At 39.4% G+C, this 19,326-nt stretch overlaps 1 protein-coding gene across 6 annotated transcripts in view; it reads right to left on the minus strand.

Moving 5' to 3' along the window:
* ZNF484 (zinc finger protein 484) overlaps positions 1–19,326 on the minus strand; it is a 47,115-nt gene that overhangs the window by 18,491 nt on the left and 9,298 nt on the right. For 3 of the 6 annotated variants that reach the window (XM_045882056.3, XM_045882057.3, XM_045882055.3), the window contains exon 2: positions 13,661–13,705. The exons of 1 other annotated variant lie outside the window; for it this stretch is intronic. In XM_045882056.3, the coding sequence (XP_045738012.1) occupies positions 13,661–13,675 (15 nt within the window). In that variant the 5' untranslated portion in view covers positions 13,676–13,705. Of the gene's footprint in view, positions 1–13,660; positions 13,706–17,095; positions 18,817–19,326 lie in introns of those variants that run through there. 2 more of the 6 variants (XM_064579856.1, XM_064579855.1) reach the window with 1 other exon arrangement.

Here is a 19,326-nt window from a genome sequence, read left to right on the forward strand (position 1 = left end):
ATTAATTGTGCTTAGAAGGATATCATCAAAAAAGTGAAAAGATGGGAAGCCTGGGTGGCTCAGTTGGTTAAGCGTCTGTCTTCAGCTCAGGTCATGATCCCAGGGTCCTGGGATCGAGCCCCGCATCAGGCTCCCTGCTCGGCAGGAAGCCTGCTTCTCGCTCTCCCGCTCCCCCTGCTTGTGTTCCTGCTCTCGCTATCTCTCTGTCAAATAAATAAATAAAATCTTTAAAAAAAAAATTAGCTCAAAGTGGATCAAAGGCCCAATGTTCTTATATTTAGCCAAATTTACATTTAATTAAAAGGTAAATCTTTGTGACACTGGATTTGGCAATGATTCCTTAGACATAAAATCAAAAGCATAAGCAACTAAAGAAAAAAAATAGATAAACTGGACTTAATTATTGTGCTTAGAAGGATATCATCAAAAAAGTGAAAAGATGGGAAGCCTGGGTGGCTCAGTTGGTTAAGCGTCTGTCTTCAGCTCAGGTCATGATCCCAGGGTCCTGGGATCAAGTCCCACATTGGGCTCCTTGCTCAGTGAGGAGCCAGCTTCTCCCTCTGCTCACTGCCCCCCCTGCTTATGCGCTCTTGCTCTCTCTCTGACAAATAAATAAATAAAACCTTTAAAAAAAAAAGTGAAGAGACAACCCCAAAACTGGGATAAAATTTTTGCAAATTATATGTCCAATAAGGGACTTGTATCTAGACTACATAAAGAACTCTTATAACTCGGGCGCATGGATGGCTCAGTCGTTAAGCGTCTGCCTTCGGCTCAGGTCATGATCCCGGGGTCCTGGGATTGAGCCCCGCACTGGGCTCCCTGCTTGGTGGGAAGCCTGCTTCTCCCTCTCCCACTCCCCCCTGCTTGTGTTTCCTCTCTCGCTGTGTCTCTCTCTGTCAAATAAATAAACAAGATCTTAAAAAAAAAAAAAAAAAAAAGAACTCTTATAACTGAATAAAAAATAATAATCCAATTAAAATGGGTAAAGGATCTGAATATACATTTCTAAGATAAACAAATGGCCAAAAAAAAAAAAAAAAGATAAACAAATGGCCAAAAGCACATGAAAAGATCCTCAATATCTTTAGTCATAAGGTCACATAGAAAATACCCCTTCAGGCGCCTGGGTGGCTCAGTCAGTTGGGCGTCTGCCTTCGGCTCATGATCCCAGAGTCCCAGGATCGAGTCCTGCATCGGGCTCCCTGCTCAGAGGGGAGTCTGCTTCTCTCTCTGCCCTTCACCCTGCTCGTGCTCTCTCTTGCTCTCTCTCAAATAAATAAATAAAATCTTTAAAAAGAAAAGAAAATACCCCTTGAAAATTCACTGAGATGACTATAATAAAACAGATGCCCAATATTATTTGTCATCAGGGAAATATGCCCACTAGGATGGCTTCAATAAAAAAGATAATAATAAACATTAGTGACGAAGTGGAAAAATTGGAATCCTCATGTGGTGATGGTGAAAATGTTACAGCCACTTTGTGAAACAGTGGCAATTCCTCAAAAAGTTAAACATAGAGTTCCAATATGACCCAAGAGGTCCACTTCTAGGTATATACCCAAAAGAAATGAAAACATTTGTCCACATAAAAATTGCACATGAATGTTTATAGTAGCATTATTCAAAAATAGAAACAACCTAAATGTCTGTGAACTAATGGTTTAAAAAATGTGCTATATCCATACAATACGTTATTCAGCCATAAAAAGGAATAAGTACTGATACATGCTACAATGTGGATGAATCTTTTTTTTTTTTAAAGATTTTATTTATTTATTTGAGAGAGAGAATGAGAGACAGAGAGCACAAGAGGGAAGAGGGTCAGAGGGAGAAGCAGACCCCCCCCGCTAAGCAGGGAGCCCGATGTGGGACTCAATCCCGGGACTCCAGGATCATGACCTGAGCCGAAGGCAGTCGCTTAACCAACTGAGCCACCCAGGCGCCCTGTGGATGAATCTTGAAAACATTATGCTAAGTAAAAGAAGTCAGTCACAGAAGGCCAGATATTGAATGATTCCATTAATATAAAATGTTCAGAACAGGAGAACTTATATTGTTACAGAAAGAAGATTACCAATTGCCTAGGGCTAGGAGGAACGGAAGGATTAGGGGGTGACAGCAAAAAGGTGTTAAGTTTGGAGGGAGAGGGTTAAAGAAAATGTTCTAAAACTGATACTGGTTACACAACTCTGTGAATACACTAAAACCCAATGAATGTACACTTTATTTATTTTTTAATTTTATTATGTTGAATATATACTTTAAATGGATGAAATATATGGTGTAGAAAGGACTCTTTTTTTAAAAATATTTTATTTATTTGACAGAGAGAGACACAGTGAGAGAGGGAACACAAGCAGGGGGAGTGCGAGAGGGAGAAGCAGGGTTCCCGCGGAGCAAGGAGCCTGATGCAGGGCTCGATCCCAGGACCCTGGGATCATGACCTGAGCTGAAGGCAGACGCTTCACGACTGAGCCACCCAGGTGCCCCAAAAAGGACTCTTTTGAGGCACTGACATTTCCAGATGGGATATAATAGCTTGTGGCAGTCCAGTGTTTCTTCCAAGAATAACTATAAATGCCAATATGAAATACTGAAATCATCTGTTTCAAAGTACAGGAAAGTTGTTAAGGGTTAAGACTCTGGAGAGAACATTGAAGATTTAAGCTGATGTATGTAGCTACTTTTACACTGGAAGTATTTATCAGTTCTAAGTGTTGGCAAAGGTAGAATCCAGCTTTGAACCAGTAGAAGGCTGTAGCTGGATGACAGAGAAACCAGGACTCAAACACACAGCCAGTTTTCCCCTCAGAACATCTGCGAAATTCTAGGGCTATATGGGCAAAAGACTAAAAACTTAACCAGATAGGGTATGAAAAAGCAAAGCAAGGGGCGCCTGGGTGGCTCAGTTGGTTAAGCGATTGCCTTTGGCTCAGGTCATGATCCTGGAGTCCTGGGATCGAGTCCCACATCGGGCTCCCTGCTCAGCGGGGAGTCTGCTTCTCCCTCTGACCCTCCCCACTCTCATGCTCTCTCTATCTCATTCTCTCTCTCAAATAAATAAATAAAATCTTAAAAAAAAAAAAAAGAAAAGCAGAATTTCAGTAGTCTGGGAAGAAAACAGAGTTGGGCATCTACCAGGAGGAGGGTCCACAGAGGACAAACTGGGCTCTCAGGAGAAAATCCTGGATGGCCAGGGTGAACCAGAGGTTGATTAAGTCTTAGGGCTTCAACTCAGCCTTGATCAAACACTGTGCCTGACTGCATAAAGGTGTAAAGGGAGAGATGAATCCTCTGTTGAGAAAGATACCATCATCCAGATCCTCTACAATGCTTCATATACTGTCTCTCTCTCTCTCTCTCTCTCTCTCTCTCTCTCTCTCTCTCTCACACACGTACGCACAAATTCCTATGCATACCAAAAGATAGGTCCAAATACCCCAAATCAGATGAAAAACTACTCAATAGAAATAGTCTTACAGGGAACTGGAGTTAGATGAAAAGATGGAGAATTTCATTAGAGAATAAGGAATTAAAGAATCAAATAAAAATTCAAAAGTTAAAACATTTAATCTCTTAAGTCAAGAACTGAGATAGGCTTAACAGCAGAATGCAGAATTACTGAAATAGTAGACAAGAAAATGGAAAATATCCAAACTGAAGCACAGATTTTTTTTTTAAATTTTATTATGTTATGTTAGTCACCATACAATACATCATTAGTTTTTGATGTAGTGATCCACAATCCATTGTTTTCGTATAACACCCAGTGCTCCATGCAGTACGTGCCCTCCTTAATACCCATCACCGGGCTAACCAATCCCCCCTCCCCCCTCCCCTCTAAAACCCTGTTTGTTTCTTAGGTCCATAGTCTCTCATGGTTCATCTCTCCCTCCAATTCCCCCCGCCCATTTTTCCCTTCCTTCTCTTAATGTCCTCCATGTTATTCCTTATGTTCCACAAATAAGTGAAACCATATGATAATTGACTTTCTCTACTTGACTTATTTCACTTAGCATAATCTCCTCCAGTCCCATCCATGTTGATGTAAAAGTTGGGTATTCATTTTTTCTGATGGCTGAGTAATATTCTGTTGTATATATGGACCACATCTTCTTTATCCATTCATCTGTTGAAGGGCATCTCGGCTCTTTCCACAGTTTGGCTATTGCGGACACTGCTGCTATGAACATTGGGGTGCATATGGCCCTTCTTTTCACTACATCTGTGTCTTTGGGGTAAATACCCAGGAGTGCAATTCCTGGGTCATAGGGTAGCTCTAGTTTTAAATTTTTGAGGAACCTCCACACTGTTTTCCAAAGTGGCTGTACCAACTTGCATTCCCACCAACAGTGTAAGAGGGTTCCCTTTTCTCCACAACCTCTCCAACATTTGTTGTTTCTTTCCCTGTCCATTTTGGCCATTCTAACTGGTGTAAGGTGGTATCTCAGTGTGGTTTTGATTTGGATTTCCCTGATGGCTAATGATGATGAACATTTTTTCATGTGTCTGTTAGCCATTTGTAGGTCTTCTTCAGAGAAGTGTCTGTTCATCTCTTCTGCCCACTTTTTGACTTGATTATTTGTTTTTTGGGTGTTGAGTTTGAGAAGTTCTTTATAGATCTTGGATACCAACCCTTTATCTGTAGTGTCATTTGCAAATATTTTCTCCCATTCTGTGGGTTGCCTCTTTGTTTTGTTGACTGTTTCCTTTGCTGTGCAGAAGCTTTTTATCTTGATGAAGTCCCAAAAGTTCATTTTTGTTTTTGTTTCACTAGCTTTTGGAGATGCATCCTGAAAGAAGTTGCTGTGGCCGATGTCAAAGAGGTTACTGCCTATGTTCTCCTGTAGGATTTTGATGGATTCCTGTCTCACATTGAAGTCTTTCATCTACTTTGAGTTTATCTTTGTGAATGGTGTTAGAGAATGGTCGAGTTTCATTCTTCTGCATGTGAAGCACAGATTTTTTTTTTAAAAGATTTTATTTATTTATTTGAGAGAGAGAATGAGATAGAGAGCATGAGGGGGGGAGGGTCAGAGAGAGAGGCAGACTCCCTGCTGAGCAGGGAGCCCAACGTGGGACTCGATCCCGGGACTCCAGGATCATGACCTGAGCCGAAGGCAGTCACTTAACCAACTGAGCCACCCAGGCGCCCAAGCACAGATTTTTTTAACGAAAATAAACACAAGATCATGTGACATGTGTCACATATATGACACAGTGAAAAAGAATAATATATTGTAGTCTGAGAAGATTGAGGGGGAGTGTGGGGCAGAAGCAATATTTGAGAAGTATCAGTGAATGACATCAACCCAAAGACTCAAGAAGCCCCTCAAATCCAACTTTATAAAACTGCAAATATAGACTATAAAAAACAGTAACAGTAATATCTAGCAATGTTTAAAATATTGTAGAATTTAAATGCATGAAAATAATAATGCAAAAGTGAGGGATGGTAAATGGAATTAAGGTGATTTAGTATCCCAGAATTATGAGAAAGGGGTAGAAATAATAATGAGTTAAAGATGAATATTATAATATCTATGGTAACAAATAAAAGAATGTATATAATGAGCAAGTTAACAAAGGAAAAAATAAAATTTTGAATAATCTAAAAGATCAAGAAAGGAATGGGAAAATAATATTAAATAGATGGTTCAAATATAAAACTAATAATAACATAGTATATATAAATGCAAGTATATCAGCCATTACATTAAATGTAAATGGACTAAACATTCTAAACATTGCTAAAGATAAAGCAAAGATTGAATAAATCCCACTTGATCATGGTGAATGATCCCTTTAATGTATTGTTGAACACAGCTTGCTAATATTTTGCTGAGGATTTTTGCGTCTATGTTCATTGGGGATATTGGCCTAAAGTTTTCCTTTCTGTAATGTCTTTGGTTTTAATAGCAGGGTAATGCTGGCCTTTTAGAATGTATTTGGAAACTTTCTTTCCTCTTCAGTTTTTTGGTATAGTTTGAGAAGATTAAGTATTTACTCTCCTTTAGGGGCGCCTGGGTGGCTCAGTTGGTTGGGCGACTGCCTTCGGCTCAGGTCATGATCCTGGAGTCCCGGGATCGAGTCCCGCATCGGGCTCCCTGTTCGGCGGGGAGTCTGCTTCTCCCTCTGACCCTCCTCCCTCTCATGCTCTCTGTATCCCATTCTGTCTCAAATAAATAAATAAAATCTTTAAAAAAAAAAAAAAGTATTTACTCTCCTTTAAATGTTTGCTAGAATTCACCTGTGAAGTCATCTGGTCCCAGATTTTTGTCTGTTATATATCACATAACAAAATGAAAGGTAAAAAAATCATATAGTCATCTCAGTGATGCAGAAAAAGCATCTGACAAAATTTAACACCTATTCATGAAAAAAAAATTTCAACAAAGCAGGTTTAAAGGGAACACATCTCAATATAATAAAGGCCATAAATGACAAACCCACAGCTAATGTACTCAATGGTGAAAAACTGACAGCCTTTCCTCTAACATCAGGGGCAAGACAAGGATGTTCACTCTCACCACTTCCATTCAACATAATACTGGAAGTCCAGGACACAGCAATCAGAAAGGAAAAAAAAAAGGCATCCAAATTGATAAGGAAGAAGTAAAACTGTCACTATTTGCAGATGGCATGGTACTATACATAGAAAACCCTAAAGACTCCACCAAAATAATATTAGAAATAAATAAATTCAGTAAATTCGCAGATACAAAATATACCAAAAAATACAGATATTAGTTATGTTTCTATACACTAACAACAAACTATCAGAAAGAGAAATTAAGAAAACAATTCCAATTACAATTGCATCATAAAGAATAAAATGCCTAGGAATAAACAACAAAAGAAGTGAAAGACCTGTACCCTGAAAACTATATAACATTAATGAAAGAAAGAAATTGAAGACCACAAACAAATGGAAAGACATACCATGCTTATGGATTGGAAGAATTAATACTGTTAATATTCCATACTACCCAAAGCAATCTATAGATTCAATGTAATTCCTATAAAGATGCCAATAGTATTTTTCACAGAACTAGAATAATACTAAAAATTTTTATGGAACCACAAAAGACCCTGAATAGCAAAAGCAATCAAAGAATAAAGCTGGAGATATCACAATCTAATATTTTAAGAGATACTACAAAGCCATAGTAATCAAAACAGTATAGTACTAGCACAAAAAATAGACACCTAGGTCAATGAAACAGAATAGAGAGCCCAGAAATAAACCCATGCATAATTACATGGTCAATTAATCTACAACAAAACAGACAAGAATGTAAAATGGGGAAAAGCCAGTCTCTTCAATAAATGGTGCTGGAAAAAGAGGAAAACTGGACCACTTGAAACCTGCAAATGGACCACTTTCTTACACCATACCCAAAAATAAATTCAAAATGGATTAAAGACCTAAACATGAGACCTTAAACCATAAAACTCCTAGACGAGAACATAGGCAATAATCTCTTTGACATTGGCCTTAGCAACACTTTTTTAGATAGGTCTCCTTAGGCAAAGGAAACAAAAGCAAAATAAACTATTAGGACTACAACAAAATAAAAAACTTCTGCACAGCGAAGGAAACAATCAACAAAATGAAAAGGTAACCTACTGAGTGGGAGAAGATATTTGCAAATGGTATATCCAATAAAGGGTTAATATCCGTACTATATAAAGAACTTATACAACTCAACACCAAAAAAAACAAGTAATTTGATTAAAAATAGAGGACCTAAACAGACATTTTTCCAAAAAAGACATACAGATAGTCAACAGACACACACAAAAATGCTCAACATAACTAATCATCAGGGAAATGTAAACAAAACCACAATGACATATCACCTCACACCTGTCAGAATGGCTACTTTCAAAAAGACAAGGGGCGCCTGGGTGGCTCAGTCATTAAGCGTCTGCCTTCAGCTCAGGTCATGATCCCAGAGTCCCGGGATCGAGCCCCACATCGGGCTCCCTGCTCCGAGGGAAGCCTGCTTCTCCCTCTCCCACTACCCCTGTTCGTGTTCCTGCTCTCACTGTCTCTCTCTGTCAAATAAATAAATAAAATCTTAAAAAAACAACAAAACAACAAAAAAACCCAAAAAGACAAGAAATAACAAGTGCTGATGAGGATGTGCACCGTTGGTGGGAATGCAAACTGTGCAGCCACTCTGGAAAACAGTATGGAGGTTCCTCAAAAAAGATAAAAATAGGAATACCATATAATCCAGTCACCCACTACTGAGCATTTACCCAAAGAAAACGGAAACACTAATTCAGAAAGATATATGCACCCCTACGTTTATTGCAGCATTATTTACAATAGCCAAGTTACAGAAACAACCCCAGTTTCCACATCGATAAATGAATGAATAAAGATGTTGAGCTTCCAAATCTTGGTTTCAGCTTGGGTCATGATCTCAGGATCATGAGATGGAGCCCCATGTTGCGCTCCATGCTCAGCAGGGAGTCTTCTTGGGATTCTCCCGCTCCCTCTACTTCTGCCCCTCCCCTGCTCGCACATGCTCTCTCTCTATAAAATAAATGGATAAATCTTTAAAAGAAATTTTAAATAGGGGCGCCTGGTTGGCTCAGTCATTAAGCGTCTGCCTTTGGCTCAGGTCATGGTCCCAGGATTCTGGATCAAGCCCCACGTCAGATTCCCTGCTCTGCAGGAAGCCTGTTTCTCCCTCTCCCACTCCCCCTGCTTGTGTTCCCTCTTGCTGTGTCTCTCTCTGTCAAATAAATAAAATAAAATAAAATAATTTTTTAAATAAAGATGTGGTATGTATATATACAGTGGAATCACTGAGTATCACTCAGACATAAAAAAGAGTAAGATCTTGCCATTTGCGACAACATGGATGGACCTACATACAGGGTATTGTGCTGAGTGAAACAAGTCAGAGAAAGACAAATACCATACAGTTTCACTTACATGTGCAATCTAAAAAACAAAACAAAGTAGAAACAAACCCATAAATACAGAGAACAAACTGATGGTTGCCAGGGGATATGGGTAGAACGGGTGAAGGGGATGGGATGTACACACTTCCAGTTATGGAACGAGTAAGTCATGAGGATGAAAGGTACAGCATAGGGAATAGAGTCAATGGTATTGTGACAACTTTGTATGGTGACAGAAGGTAGCTACATTTGTGGTAAGCATAGCATAATGTATAGACTTGTCGAATCACTGTGTTGTACAGCTGAAACCAATGTAATATTGCGTGTCAACTGTACTTCAATAAAAAAAAATAAAAGCCAAGATTGAGACATCTGGTTCTTAAAAAATGGAGTCCTTGCATTCCACCCTATTTCTTCTGCTAATTACCTAAAAACCTAAAAAAATACACAAAACATTTATCCACACCCTTGGCTTTCTCTCAAGAGCTTTCCTGACAGTGAAACTAATTTTGGTACCTTTTGGAATCTTGATAGCCTGAAAATTCCCCAAGTCATCAAGTCTAGTTCCTTTTTGCTTAACAGCTGTCCCCTCAATCCATCTCAACTGTTACATTTCACTATAATCTGGAAGAAGGAACTTGGTTACATCTTCAACCCTTTGCTTGGAAATCTCCTCTGAGAAAAATCCACGTTCATCACTGACAAATCTGTTTTCCAAGAACTACAGGACAAACTTCATCTGGGCTTTCTGCCGATGCACAACAGGGTACCCTTTCCTCTGGTTTCCAGTAGCATGCTCCTCATTTCCTTCCAGTCATCACCAGCAGTACCTTTAATAACCGTTTCCATCAAGATTTTGTTTATAACAATTTAGGTATTCTCTAAAACAACACGGATTTTTCCTACTGTGCTCCTCACCTCTTTCTGAGTCCTCTAGCAGAGTGGTTAACAACCATATTTCTACTACCAGTCTGTTCAAGGAAATCTAGGCTCTTGCTACTGTGTTCTTCAGAATTCTTACAGTTTCTACCCACTACTGAATTCCAAATCTACTTCCACATTTTTAGGTATTTATTACAGTAGCACCCCACTTCCAGGTACCAAAATCTGTAATGGTTTCCTATCGCTGCTATAACAAATTTACCACAAAGTTAAAACAACACAAATTTATTATCTTATGGTTCTGAAGGTCAGATTTTCAATATGGATTTACTGGGCTAAAATCAAGATGTTAGCAGGGCTATATTCCTCCTGGAGGCTCAAAGGAAGAATTCATTTCCTTGACCTACACACCTTCTAGAAGCTCATGGCCCCTTCCTCTATCTTCAAAGCCAGCAGAATGGCATCTTCAAATCTCTCCCTGATTCCTGCCTCCCTCTTTCACTTATAAGGACCCATGTGATTACACTGGGTCCACCCAGATAACCCAGTGTAATCTCCCTACCTCAAGATCCTTAATTTAGCCACATCTGCAAAGTCCTTTCTGCCACATGAGGTAACAAATCCACACTTTCCAGGGATTCGGATGTGGACATCTTGGGGGCAATTATTCTTATTACCACATCTAGTAGGAGAAAATGAGATAGTAAAAGTAAAAACAATGGCTTATTACCATATCTAGTAAGAGAAAACGAGTTGGTAAAAGTAAAAATTATTTACAATCTAGAATTTACACCCAACCAAGCTATGAAAATAAAGACATTTCCAGATATGCAAGGTCTCAAAAAATTCACTTCCTACACACACTTTATAGAGAGCTACTGTATGACAGGTTCTAAAAATGAAAGCATAAGGGGCCCCTGGGTGGCTTAGTCGTTAAGCGTCTGCCTTCAGCTCAGGTCATGATCCCAGGGTCCTGGGATTAAGCCCCTCATTCGGCTCCCTGCTCTGTGGGAAGCTTGCTTCTTCTTCTCCCACTCCCCCTGCTTGTGTTCCCTCTCTCGTTGTGTCTCTCTCTGTCAAATAAATAAAATCTTTAAAAAATAAAATAAAATAAAAATGAAAGCATAAATCAAGAAAAAGCCTAAAACAAAGAGATCCAATGCTTGAGGGACATGAAAGGAATTTCTAGCACTATGCCAAAGGGAGACCCCAAGTCAGTACAGAGAACACTGCGAGCAGGTCAGGTCAAAGACCATGAGAGAAGTTTCTTTTTTTTTTTTTTTTTAAAGATTTTATTTATTTATTTGAGACAGAGAGAATGAGAGAGACAGAGAGCACATGAGACGGGGGAGGGTCAGAGGGAGAAGCAGGCTCCCTGCCGAGCAGGGAGCCCGATGCGGGACTCGATCCCGGGACGCCAGGATCATGACCTGAGCCGAAGGCAGTCGCTTAACCAACTGAGCCACCCAGGCGCCCGAGAGAAGTTTCTTTAGAGATGAAATTAAGAGCCTATATTCTAAAGCCGAATTACCTGGGCTTACACCTGGCTTCAATACTTACTAGTGGTACAATCTTGGGCAAGTTAATTACCCTTTCTGTGGATCTGTTTCCTCCTCCGTAAGGTGAGGATGATTATAGATACCTCATAGGGGTTGTAATCAAATTAGTTAATAGAGAGGGTGCTCACAGTGCCTGGCAAATAGCAAGCACTATAGTAAGGCTTGTGATTACCGTTACTGTTATTACCTAATATATTCTAACATACTGAAAAAATATTTCTATACCTGGGAAAATTTATGGAATTAACTGCTATATAATCACAATGTACACACACACACACACACACAGAAAATGAAACAAATGATTAAGCCAAACAATTACTGATTGCAGGTAAAACAAAAAGTAGTGCACAAAAGGTAAAGTAAATGGTTCAGCTGTGAATATAATTAAAATAATCCTCATAATAAATACAGCCTATTGATTTACTCAAAACTATAATATTCCTATCATAAGGAGACATAAGAAATATGCATGTGAGTGTTGAGGGCCTAAGTGTTTCAAGGAGAGTTAAATCCTTGTTTTCCATGGTATTAAGTCAGTAGATACTGCCTAAAGCTGAAAGCTAAGAGGTACCAATATAAACATTACTTAGACATATGAAAGTCAATACTAAAACAAGCAGTTCAATTGAGTTCACAGTGATTACCTTCGAAGGGCTGGAATTTGAGAGCTAAGCAAAGTTCTATGGAGCCTCAAAAAACTATGTGAGTAAATATAAGTGTAACTTTCATGATATTCCAAATGAAATATTTACTTTTAAAAGTTAAGATGCAAAGAACAAAGAGGTAAATATGTTTGAAAAAATATATATAAGAATATGCTTAATATAAAATAAATCCTCCTTAAAAAAAAAAAAATCAGTGAACTGACTTCCATTCCTGGAAAGATGGGAATAGATGCACTTGTCCCTTCTCACCCTACTATCTAGAAACCATAGACATCATCCATAAAACAAATATGAGAAGACCCCATAAGGCTAAAGAAAAAAAGTCGAACTGGCTAGGGACCTCAGAAACCAAGGAACTACACAGCATGAGTTCCTGACGACTGCTTCATACAGCCTTGACAGGTGCTAGAAAAGCCTACAACCCAGTATCACCAACAAGAGCACACAAACAGAGCTCAAAGAAAAGTCTTTGCTCTCTCTAGCTAAAGGGCAGAAAGGCAGAAAACTTTTAGGCAAAACATACTCCAGCCAGACACAACAAATTAAAAAAACAAACAAAACCTTTGGGTCTGACCCCAAACCCATTAGCAAAGACCCAGTGAGTAGCCTAGACTCCCATTCTTGCCCAGCTAAACAGAGATGCCCTTTTCATACTTCAAAGGTGTGGTGTGAGAAAAAGCCAGGAGGGGAGTTGGAACTTTCATCCATATATAGAAGTAATAAAATAAAATAAATAGATCAGTATCCCTCATAAATATGATATAAAAATCCTTAACAAAGTATTAACAAATACAAATATATAGAAAGAAGTATATGCCATAATTAAATGGGGTTTATTCGAAGGTTGCAAGGCTGGCTCAAGATGTGAAAATCAATCAACTGTAGGTGGGGGGAAGGGGGTGTCTGAGGACCCAGCAGGGCCTCCTGCTGCATAAGACAATAAATTTTATTCTTAAAAAAAAAAAAAAGGAAATCAATCAATATCAATCAATAGTAATCCATCATAGCAATAGGCTAAAGAAGTAAAATCCCATTACCATATCAAATGATACAGAAAAAACATCTGACAAAATACCAGTTCATCATAAAACCTCAAAACTTTGCTTCATAAGGTAGTCCTTGGACAAGCAGAAATGACATCCTGTGGGAATCCCAACCCTATTAAATCAGAATCTTAAGTCATGTGCAAGTGTGAAAAGCACTGCTTTATAACAATAGAAAACCTATCAGTGCACTTCTACTAACAGCGTTGTTGAAGACACTGTTCTGTCTCCATCCAAATTTTTCTCAAACAACAGGAACCAGGATATCTTTACTACAGGTGAAATGAATTACTTATCAACAATATAAATCAGTATCTCATTTCCATTATTGCTAGGTCTTTCAGGAAAATCAGAGACAATCTCACAGTTCAAAGTTCATAGCTGTATAAAACCACACAAGTCACATATATCTATACTCCAAGCTTGACCCGGAGTGAATAGTCACCTCTTTTTTTCCCCCGATCTTAATTTTTATTTATTTATGCTTGTCCATCTTACTATATGGATTATTAAATGCTTCCTAAAATCCACTAAAAAATAAAGCAAAAAATAAATAGAGCAAAAACAAGTAAGAACTCACCAGGGACTTGGTCATTTCTGGCTCTTCTGGGAAAGAGGCAGAGATCTGAGAAATGAGATGGATAGAGGGACAGATGAGAGAAGAAGTGTGCCAGAGTCCCACACATGGACATATATATCATTTAGCATCCATGCACCTGACCCAAAAACTTATTTCTAGAACTATATCATAAAAAAACCATCCTGTATTGCACAAAATTTAAATGCAGGAGTTTTACCACAGCATGGCTAATAACAAAATAAAAAGGCTACAACATCTTGATACCCAAGACTGCTTAAATTATTTACAGGCCATCCTGAGAACATAAAGTTATATAAAATTAAATTACAGTAGAAAAATATGTTAAACTAACAAGTAAAAATAAAAACATGTACCAAACAGTATGATTCCATTTTCACTGAACAATATGTGTACATACACATGCGCACATACACACATATACACATCTATGAGTGCATTCATGCATAAAAAGAAAATTATATGGAAGGAAATATACTACCATGTTAACAGATATATTATTTGGGTGATGGTAAAATTACAGGTAATTTTTATATTCTTCTTATTTGCTAGTAAAACCCAAAGTAACTGTTTTTAAAGAATATAATGAGTTTGCTCTGAGCTTCTGTGACTAGCCCATCCCAACCAGTGAGAACATTCACAGGAAAGACCAAAGAGAGAGCCTGAAGCTTTTTCACTTTTCTCCTTTGCTTAGGTTTTTTTTTTTTTTTTGAATTTTATTATGTTATGTTAGTCACCATACAATACATCATTAGTTTTTGATGTGGTGATCCACGATCCATTGTTTTTGTATAACACCCAGTGCTCCATGCAGTAAGTGCCCTCCTTAATACCCACCACCGGGCTAACCAATCCCCCCTCCCCTCTAAAACCCTGTTTAAATTTCTCAGAGTCCATAGTCCCTCATGGTTCATCTCTCCCTCCGATTTCCCCCCACTTCATTTTTGCCTTCCTTCTCCTAATGTCCTCCATGCTATTCCTTATGTTCCACAAATAAGTGAAACCATATGATAATTGACTTTCTCTGCTTGGCTTATTTCACTTAGCATAATCTCCTCCAGTCCCATCCATGTTGATGTAAGAGATGGGTATTCATCCTTTCTGATGGCTGAGTAATATTCCATTGTATATATGGACCACATCTTTTTTTTTTTTTTTTAAAGATTCTATTTATTTATTTGACAGAGAGAGAGATAGCGAGAGCAGGAACACAAGCAGGGGGAGTGGGAGAGGGAGAAGCAGGCTTCCCGCCTAGCAGGGAGCCCGATGTGGGACTAGATCCCAGGACCCTGGGATCATGACACGAGCCAAAGGCAGACGCTTAACGACTGAGCCACCCAGGCGCCCTGGACCACATCTTCTTTATCCATTCATTTGCTTACAGTTCTTAAAAGGGAAACTTCAATGGAAACTTTGTCTTGTAAAGAAAGCATTTCTGCTGTCTTTCCTATATAGCTGTACCCTAGGGTAACCAAACACTTCATGAAGGAGTTTCTCTCTTCCTCTTTTTATATCCAGCTAATAAATGAAGGAACGGTAGAAGTGAAAATGTCCATCTTGTACACCTAATAAAATAGTGGATCTAGGAAACAATCAACAGCTGTTCACATCACAAAAAGATAACCAGATATTGTGTGGCTGATGGAAGTACACACCACCACTTAGGAAGTAGTCTTGCCCCAAAATAACAAAAAAGGAACCTGAATCTGCCAAGCCTCTAAATCCACCTACCAATCCAATCTACATGAAATGGTATTTTTAAATATATTATAATCGGGGCGCCTGGGTGGCTCAGTGGTTAAGCATCTGCCTTTGGCTCAGGTCATGATTCCAGGTTCCTGGGATCGAGCCCCACATCAGGCTCCTGGCTCAGCAGGGAGCCTGCTTCTCCTTCTTCCTCTGCCTCTCTCCCTGCTCATGCTCTCTCTCTCTGTATCTCTGTGTCTCAAATGAATAAATAAAATCTTTTTTTTTTTTTAAAGATTGTATTTATTTATTTGACAGAGAGACACAGTGAGAGAGGGAACACAAGCAGGGGGAGTGGGAGAGAGAGAAGCAGGCTTCCCGCCGAGCAGGGAGCCCGATGCGGGGCTCGATCCCAGGACCCTGGGATCATGACCTGAGCCGAAGGCAGACGCTTAATGACTGAGCCACCCAGGTGCCCCTGAATAAATAAAATCTTAAAAAATAAATAAATAAATAAATAAATAAAATAAATGTATTATAATCTTTTAAGGTATAATAATAGCACTGTGGCTATTTTTATTTAAAATACTTATTTTTAGGTTTATATATTGAAATATTTATGGGTGAAATGCCACAATGTATGAGATTTGCTTCAAAATAATCCAGCAGAAGAGAAAAAATATGGGAAAGGAAGGTGTAGATGACAAATGACTGGGCGTGAAGTGGTAACTAGAATAATCACACTGACACCCACTGACCAATGGGCATATGGGGGGTTTATTATATTACTTGCTCAGCTTTCCTACTTTTGAAATTTTTATAGTAAAAAGTTAACAAAGTCATGTTCTAGATAATGAGATAAACTTGACTACAGAGTATCAGATGAGGGAGCTACTTACTATCAGGGAGCTTCTGTTAGATTGGTAATGGCTAGGTGGTTGTGAGAAAAAAAGTCCACATCAGGACCTGTATGCTGAAGTATTTGTGGAATGATATGGAATCTGAGATTTATCTTAAAATATTATGGTCAAGGGGGTCCTGGGTGGCTCAGTCAGTTAAGTGTCTACCTTCAGCTCAGGTCATGATCTCAGGGTCCTGGGATTGAGCCCCATGTCGGGATTCCTGCTCAGCAGGGAGTCTGCTTCTCTTGTTCTCTCCCCCCCTCTGCCCCTCTCCACTGCCCATTCTCTCTCTCTCTCAAATAAATAAATAAAATCTTTAAAAAAAATATTCTGGTCAAAACAAAGTGGGAAGAAACAGGTGAAACAACACTGGCAAATAGTTGATAATTACTGAGACTGGGTGATATGGGCATTTGGGGTTCATTATATATTTTCTCTACTATACATTTAAAATTGTGTACATTTAAAATTTTCTATAATAAAACAAAACAAAACAAAAAATCTCAAGGCACCCGGGTGGCTCAGCTGGTTAAGCATCCCACTCTTGATTTTCGCTGAGGTGATGATCTCAGGGTCGTGCGATCAAGCCCAGTGTCAGACTCCACACTGAGCATGGAGCCTGCATAAGATTCTCTCTCCCTGGGGGGTGGGAGGATGGGTTAGCCTGGTGGTGGGTATTGAGGAGGGCACATTCTGCATGGAGCACTGGGTGTTATGCACAAACAATGAATCATGGAACACTTCATCTAAAACTAATGATGTAATGTATGGGGATTAACATAAGAATAAAAAAAAAATAGAAAAAAAAAAAAAGATTCTCTCTCCCTACCTCTTCCTCTGCCCCTGCCATCCACGTGTGCACGCTCTCTCTCAAAATATAAACAAACAAATAATACATAAATAAATAAATACTTCTAAAAAATAAAATCTCTCCCACTACAGCAAACAGATTTGGAGCATATGACATCAGCCATACACTGTTCACATTGCAAAAGGATCATATTTTGTTTTACCAAGCCCAGATCTAAAAAACAGTCCTGCTTCCGAGGCTCCCCTCCCCCTTCACAGGAGCTCTCGCGTTCCCAAAGAGGCAGGATATGAGCTGGATCCTGTGGGCAAGTTCTCCTTGGCTGTCATGTTCACACTGGGCACCTCTGTTTATCTCAGAACTCCAATCTTCCTAGGAGCCCAAGGATGGGTGAATGTCTGAAGACTACCAGCAATATTGGGCTAAGGTGGGCTGGAGTATGAAAAAGAGATTCTGAAGGCTCACTAAGTGCTCTGACATCAAGGCTCTGTGGAAACACAAAGGGATCCTGCAGAGAGAGTGCCACATGGTGACAGCCACTCAGCTGTACTCCCAAGAGCCTCCTACAGTGTGCAACAGGAGACACAGGGGAACAATAAAAAGTACAGAGCCAAATCAATGTATTTTTGAATCCCAGCTCTTGTATCTTCTAGCTGTGACAATTTGGAGAACTCACTTCAGTCTCAATTTCCCCATCTTCATACTTTTTAGATAAACAAACTTATAATACTTGAAAAGCACTCAGCCCATGTGTGGCATATAAACACTCGTTAAATATTAGCTATTGCTATTACTGCAATATCAATAATCAATGTAGAATGCAATTACTGTACCAGAGATCATCTGACTTCACAGCCCGCTCAAGTCATCACCTAGTTCCTCACTCCCACTCCTCAATCTGCTCCACTGTCAGCTGCTGCACACTGACCTTCCCCTGGAGTCATTACTCACACCTCAGAATCACTGGTTCCCACATCCTGCTGCCCACAGACCCCAAATCACTCATTCTACAGTCCCTGATCACAGAGCCTCCAACAGCTCTACCCCAATGGTCCTGGCTCTCTACCAATCAATCCCATCCCCTTCTGTGTTTTTCCTCTATTCTCAATACTTCTGAACACCAAAATGTGTGTGTATATGTTGGAAGCAGGGAGGGAAAGGGATCCCCACACTAAGCACTTCTGCAACACCAGCTGAGTGTCTTACAATTTAACTCAATTCTGACATCATCAGCTTGGAGTTACCATCAGATCACACAGGTTGAGGTCTCAGTCCCACAAGAGTGCCCCCACTCCAGCTTCAGATGCCAATCATAAGTCCAGGTTGTTAATTGTACCTTATCAACTGGCTGTAAATCAGAGGTTCCCAGGAACGCCAGCTTGGGTTCCATTAATTTGCTAGAGCAGCTCACAGAACTCAGGATAGCATTTGACTTACTGGATTAACAATTTATTACAAAAGAATATATCTCAGGAACAACCAGATGGAAGAGATGCATAGGGCAAGGTATATGGGAAGGGGTATACCACTCTCCCAGCATCTTTATGTGTTCAATCCAGGAGCTCTCCAAATTCCATCCTTTTGGAGTTTTATGGAAGCTTCATGACATACAGATGATCAATTAAATAACTGGCCATTGGTGATTGATTCAACCTCCAGTCAGGGGGTGGGTTTCAAGTTCCAACCCTCTGGGTGGCTCAGTCAGTTAAGCCTCTGACTCTTGATTTTGGCTCTGGTCATGATCTCAGGGTTGTTCCCTCCCCTCCCCCCCATCCTCCTCCCCTCTCCCTGCTCATGTTTTCTCTCTCTAAAACAAATAAATCTTTAAAAAAGAATATAGGGGCGCCTGGGTGGCTCAGTCGTTAAGCGTCTGCCTTCAGCTCAGGTCATGATCCCAGAGTCCTGGGATCGACCCCGCATCAGGCTCCCTGCTCCGCTGGAAGCCTGCTTCTCCCTCTCCCACTCCCCCTGCTTGTGTTTTCTCTCTCGCTGTGTCTCTCTCTGTCAAATAAATAAATAAAATCTTCAAAAATAAAATAAAATAAAAAAGAATATAAAAAATACACATGTCATACATAAAGATGTATTTAAAGGAAATTTTATACCCCTATAGGTATCCCGTATAAAACTGAGAAAATAAGGGAAAGAATAACAATTGACATCAAAAAGAGAAAAAAAAAAGTATCTTAAAAAAAGTGGGGGAGATAAAATTAATATAAAAAGAGTAGAGATGGGGCGCCTCGGTGGCTCAG

Source organism: Mirounga angustirostris, unplaced genomic scaffold (genome assembly GCF_029215605.1).
Source record: "Mirounga angustirostris isolate CCGP_5_RB_7025 unplaced genomic scaffold, mMirAng1.0.hap1 SCAF_15, whole genome shotgun sequence".
In the NCBI taxonomy this organism is placed as follows: domain Eukaryota; kingdom Metazoa; phylum Chordata; class Mammalia; order Carnivora; family Phocidae; genus Mirounga; species Mirounga angustirostris.